This window comes from Phaethon aethereus, assembly GCF_964289735.1.
Source record: "Phaethon aethereus genome assembly, chromosome: 3".
In the NCBI taxonomy this organism is placed as follows: domain Eukaryota; kingdom Metazoa; phylum Chordata; class Aves; order Phaethontiformes; family Phaethontidae; genus Phaethon; species Phaethon aethereus.
Genome location: NC_138576.1, coordinates 63130221 through 63136787, shown reverse-complemented (window position 1 = coordinate 63136787; position 6567 = coordinate 63130221). Strand labels below are relative to the sequence as shown.

Below are 6567 nucleotides of genomic sequence, written 5' to 3'. Positions count from 1 at the left end.
GTTCTACATTACCCTCTAGGGAGGGGACCCTTCCCTCCACACAGCACTGGTGAGGCCCCACCTGGAGTGCTGGGTCCGGTTCTGGGCTCCTCAGTGCAAGAGAGACATGGACATACTGGAGCCAGTCCTGTGAAGGGCCACAAAAATGATGAAGGGACTGGAGCATCTCTCCTATGAGGAAAGGCTGAGAGCTGCGACCGTTTAGCCTACAGAAGAAAAGGCTCAAGGGGATCTTATCAATGTGTGTAAATACCTAAAGAAGGGTGCAAACAAAGGAGGAGCCGCTCTGGAAAGAGCCTGGTGCCCAGTGACAGGACTGGAGGCAAAAGCACAAAGAGCACAAAGACCCACACAGGAGGGTCCCTCTGAACATCAGGTAAAACATTTTTACTGGAAGGGTGACCAAGCACTGGCACCGATTGCCCAGGGAGGCTGTGGAATCTCCATGTTTGGAAATATTTAGAAGCCCTCTGGGTCCTGAGCAACCAGCTCTGTGTGGCTGAGCAGGGAGGTTGGACAAGATGATCTCCAGAGGTGCTTTTCAAACTCATCCATCCTGTGATTATCTGAATGAAAATTCCATTTTTGGGTAATTTGGGAATATTTTTGTAGTTGGTCTGTCAACCACAGAGTTTCTTTGTTCTTGCTTTAAGCCAGTAGCTTTACCTTGGTCTCCCAAGTGGGTAAATTTTTCCAAAGTGAGTACATTTTTCAGTACCAGGTATCTATGTTAAAATTAAAAGCTCATGCCCTGCTATACTTACAAAAAGACCACTATTCCCACATATGATGGCACCCAAAAACCAGTCTTTTAAGATATGATTTAATGTAGCTATTAAGGAAAGAAAAGCTTGTATCATCCACATCTTTAATAGTGTTTTCCATTTTTGTAAGAATAATTACTGCCAAGCTAAAAAGAACAGGATGTTCTTTTTATACAAAATTTCCTTGTATCAAAACTTCTTTGAATACGTTTCACATTACATGGAAAAAGAAATACTCAGCCTTTACATGTGTAGGAATGTCACTGAAATCAATTAGTCATAGCCAAGTATCCAGTGGTGGCTAATATATTAAGGACAATGTTATGATACCGAATTATACTTTGATATGGAAGATTTGAGATCACAGATGAAAAACAGGTCTTACAGCGGATATATGTAGATAGACATTTTATTTTCTTTCAAAAAATAGCAAATGTCTTAAGAACACAAACCAGAAAGTTATTAAAAGCTTCATAGCAAAATATTTAGCTAACTCTGTTACAATATATAGGCTTGAGGTTCTAACAGTTAACACTATGCCTCAATTCACTGAGCAAGTAATGCTCCTGATACATAAACATTGCGCAGTTGAAATATGGAACTGAATATTTAAAAAAAAAGACAGGGTATTTTCATCTTTGATCTTTTGAAATCAAGGTAATTGAAGAATAATGACATTTTAACAGGTTTGATTCTTTTTGGGAAAAGCCATTAAAAATAATTCCTGAGTATTTAGGTTAAGTGAAGATATCAAAACCAACCAATTAAGACCAACATCCTGTTAGGTGAGCCTTGCAGCTTGAAGTGACATTCTCTAGCACGGCTGTCGTGGCAGGATCACGGCCTGAATACCTTAATGAAATACATGAAAACCTTCTGGTATGCACATTCAAATTCTCGTTTTCTTTAGCAATAGTCTACAAGTGTCATCTGTGAAGCTTGCTTTGCTGAGAAAAACATTGTTTTAAATGTCACTTCCTTTTGCAAAATCTTGGAATGCAAACTGCCACAGTTAAGCCTCCAGTGAACCATCGCGTCAGTAATTATGTGAAATATATATGAAAATTTAGGCAAGGGGCTTCCATACTATGTTAGTATACATATTGAATTGTATGCTTTGTATCAGTGTTTTGAACATAGAGATCTAGTTATTTAGCTTTTTGCTATTGTAATGAAAGGCAATATATTAATTTTCCATTATTCTCTTCAGATGCATGTCACAGTATCATCTTATTATACACCATGTTTCTAAAATCCTGTTGGCATTCATCATGTTCCTATGATTTTAATTGAATCTGTATATTTTTATTCTAAAACTGCTGCCAATCTAAGTGGTTTAGAGAACTAATCCCAGAAGAATTTTCAGATTCCTTACTTTATACATGTTTTCCAAGAATTACAGGATTAAGTTACAATGGATGTAGAAAGATTATTGTACAAAGCATAGTTAATAATTCACAACACTGGTATTCAACTTGACCAATTACAATGAATTCACAAAAATGGTTTTAATTATACCCACTCTTTTCTATCCACCCATCCCAATATGTAAACAAATTTCTCACAATGACAATGGTAAGACTGCAGTTACTGAGATGTACCGTATGTGAAAGACAACACCTAGGGTAAAGGCCTGGATGTGACAATTCCAGTATGTGCTCCTGTTCACTTCCCATTCTAGACTGCAAGCACCTTTTTTAGACTCTTGCAGTCATTAACTAAACAGAACTTACTGGTAAATGGAGCTTTTCTCCTAATGCAGGCTTCTGGAGTCAAATTGATGAAAAGTAACATGCTTACATAGACCAAAAGAAATAATGACTTGGGAAAAACGAATCAATCATACCAAAACTCTCTGAGCAACGATAATGTACAGTATTGCAGCTGCATGTTACTAAGACAAAAAACTCTTGGCATTACAAAGATGAAAATCTCTGTTCACACAAGCCAATCTTAATAGGCTGTTAAGCATTTGGTTAAAAACAGGCTTGTACTAGTCTCACCGAAAAGGAAACACTTGTCAAAATGTTTTTTTTTAAAAATACTGTAGGACATCATCTAAATTGCAATTTAAATATTAAAATCTTGTTTCAGAAGTTCCTCGCTTCAGGTTGTTACTCAAAAACTCATCATGTTCAAAACTCAAATTATTATGAGATCTTGATATCATAAGAAGCTTTTCCTTATTAGTAAAGTCTTTCTTGACTGCTGCTTGTGGCACGAGTAACCTATCCATCGGGTCCTCTTTGTTTTCTAGTTTCATATACCCTTTACTGTTGCTCCGATCCAGTCTGGGCCAGCTGGGGTGTTTCCTTTGTTCAGCTTGGACAGTGAGCGTAGACGGACCCCTGTCCAAGTCCAGGGACTTCGAATGCGAAGACAGAAGGTGCAAAGATGTGTTGGACCCAAACTGTTTCCTGGCAGTACCAGGGGATAAAAGCTTTCCTGTGCTTGGTCCGAGAGTCATAGAAGATTTGAACTGATCAGATGGAGCGTCCACAAATGAACTGTGTCGTGGCAGCATGGTAGCGGCCGGTCTGTAGGACTCATTGGTATCAGTTAGTGGAATGGCCAGAGAATCCATCGACAGATTTCTAGACCGACTCCTAGTGATCTCAGAGTCCTCAGTTATGTTGTCTATACTAGGCTCATCAATAACACAGTTATTCAGTTTAATTACTGGCAGCGTAAAAGCACTAATGGAAGATGATACAATGGATTTTGTTTCACACTTTATAGAGCTAGTGTTTTTGTCATCTGAAGCCTTGCTGGAGGCAGGGTAAAGTCCAAAGACTGAACTAGATTGTTCAGTCAGCAGAGGTGGCAGGAGGCTACCAGTGGTCCTATCTTCATTTAGGGTAATCTCATCTTCTTCAGCAGAACTATCTTTTCTAAAATTACTCCTGAAGCCAGAGAAAGACGCAACCGTGTTCGCAGCCAGCCGTGATGCACACGAGCTCCCACTGTGCCCGAGTTCTCCTTCCCCCGACAAGCCAGTGAAGGCACCACTCAGCTGCTTTTGTTCCTTGATCCTCAAGGTATGGATGTCTATTACAGTGGAGTATATGTCTCTCATGTGTATGATTTTTGTTTCCTTGTCACGGTTTTCATGCAGAATGGCATTTGCACAAATAAAAATGAAGATTCCAATGCCCATAGTAAAAGGGCCCAGCATTTTCATCTTATTCGAGTGCACATGCTGTTCAAAGAAACGAAGTAAAATGCTTCCTTGGCTTTTCAGGACCTGGGTTTCATTTACAGATAGAGTATCTTCAGATTCCAAAAGCTGTTCTTTTTGGGGCCAGTATCCAAGGATGGCCATTGCAATTCCCAAGAAAGCAATAAGCACTCCCAAAACAAGGAAGAATCCCGATGGAGAATAGAGACGGATTTTGCCCCTGACAATTACTACATCTGCCCTGGGCCGGTGTCTAACTGGTTTCTTCTCCTCAGAAGCTGGTGCTGTGGCAAGATTTACATGTTGCTGAGACCTGGCAGAGTCTTGCCTTTTTAAGGCAGCCAGTCCTGTTATGACTCCGCCGGTTGCTATCATAGTTCTATATTGTGCCCTGGAGGAAAAAAAAAAAAAAAAGAGAAAAAAACAGAAATATTGAGGCAAGCAAAGGTCCGCAAATATAAAGAGCACTTAGTGAATCTGTAGGTATTTCTTGATAATCAAAATATTCATGACTTTAAAAAAGCTACTATATCTTAAGACAGTTATGACATAATAGCCGTGCTGAGATTCCCATGACATCTTAAAAGAAATTTCCAAAAGTCTTTTATCATTGTAAATATAGGTGATAAATCTTCCATCAGCGATACAGACAGTAGCAGAAAGCTAGTGCTCTTAGTGGTGATATATCGGGATTAAAGATGAAAATATTCAGAAGTCTTAATAGATGATTTATCTCTGGACTAGTCTGTGGCAAAGTCAAGATATATATTACTATGTATGTGTTTTAGATCATTTTAGCACTTTAGCTAGTTGTTCTTTTAAAAATTTCTATGACACACAATGACTATGAATACAGATCATTCTACATATCCCCTTTAAAAGATTTTCCGTTATAGATTTCAGCATATATTAATACATATTTATTCCATGATTTAAAGAAGCTTTTATTAAGCCTATTCAGATCACCAGAGGCTGAACTGCAGAATCATTTTTGCCTTTCCTAATAAAGCTGATGCTCTTTTATGCATATCTAGATCTTTTTACTCCCCTTCTTGGTTCCTCGTGGACTACAAATCAAGTAGCTCAGTTTAGTTTACCAGATAAGAAATCTTCAAAAATTTTCAATTCAAAGCTTCCTCATTTTACGAGGAAATTTTTTTCATTTTAGATTTACTTTTATACCTGGGTGTCTATTACATGAGAAACAATAACCAGCATGGGTTTAAAAAGAGAAAGCCGTATTTGATAGTTTTTTATGAGTAAGAGTAACAAATGAAACAATACAGTTCACAATAGCTGTATTTTATTTTACAAGGCATCTTATAATCAGACTCAAGTATAGTTTCTGAGCTTAATTAATGAATATTAGAATGAATACTAGATAATCTAGAGTGAAATGAAGATACTATAAGCCAGGTATGAAAAAAATATCTTCTCTTTGGTGTTCTCTTTGGTTCTCTTTAACTCTTCTTTCTCAGAGGTAAAGAAAAGCTGACAGTCTGTTGCAGAGGAAAAGGCTCCATGTCAAAGCTGGGGATGGTTTAACAAGCGGACAAAGCTAAAGTTGGGCTGGGTGAATAGAGTAAGAGGCTGAAAAGCAGCGGCAAAGCAAACTGGTGACTGCCTGCAATTTACAGCTCTCTTAAAATATTTATGTTTACAAAAAATTCTAACAGTAGACCCTGCAAGAAAAGATTAGATCTATCACGGTGTGAGAAACAGACAAACAGACTCTGTATTTGGACACCATCATAGATTTCCAACACTGTAAACAGGTGTCACATAAGCATGTCTAAAAACAGAAACAGGTCCAACCTGCCAGCTATGAAGTTGACTATGAAATCAATAGGGAATTTGAGATCAGTGGCCAAGTGGAAGGACTAATCCAGAAAAAAAATGTAGCCAGTGTTCTTTATTATCTGTTCAGCCAGCAATTCAGATGACAGACAGAAAGAGTAGCAACCTGAATTCCCTCCCTGCATCATCATTATTAAAGAACAGAGCGCTTCCTCTGTCTCTGTGAGAAACCTTTTCTTTACGAAGGAAAGACCTGAAAAATGGCCAAGGGTGCTAAGTATACAGCATTTTCTGAATTTATGAAAGAGAAATTCATAGCATTATTCCAAAAATCTCAGAAATTTCACTTGTAGTGTCAGGTTTCATGTTCCTAATCTCTCGGGAAATTCTCACCCTTTCCAATTTACTGCCATTTTTATGCTATCTGGGCAATCTCAATAGTTTAATGCCAATTAACTTCTTGAATGCTTCATGAAAAGCCTTTTTTTAAAATGTAATAATTTAAAAATCCCCCAAAGTTATTTGATGTTGATGGTCTTTAACAATTAAAACAAAACTTCCTCAGATGCCTATGTGTTTAAGGGTTTCTGACAAAACAAAAGATCGTTATTCTGTAGAAAAATGTTTTGAATCTCTAGACAGAAATAAATAGGACTTATCCATTATCAAAGCTGTTGTATTTTGTCATGACTCAATTAAATGTAATTAGGTTTCTCTATGAAATAAATTAAGATAATTATGGCCTATCTTTACTGAAATGAATAGATCATTTAGCTATAACCTAGTTTGTTCCATTATTCTTTTCCAGATCCCGGACCTTTTGGGGGG

General features: G+C 37.6%; 1 protein-coding gene across 1 annotated transcript; it reads right to left on the bottom strand.

Annotated features, from left to right (window-relative positions):
• Positions 1–2841: 2841 nt before the first annotated feature.
• On the bottom strand, positions 2842–4799 carry TMEM200A (transmembrane protein 200A; the record flags this gene model as incomplete). The annotated part of the gene is made up of 1 exon (XM_081997016.1): positions 2842–4799. The coding sequence occupies exon 1, from the start codon at positions 4315–4317 to the stop codon at positions 2842–2844; it is 1476 nt and encodes a 491-aa protein (XP_081853142.1). The 5' UTR covers positions 4318–4799.
• Between the last annotated feature and the right edge of the window lie 1768 nt (positions 4800–6567).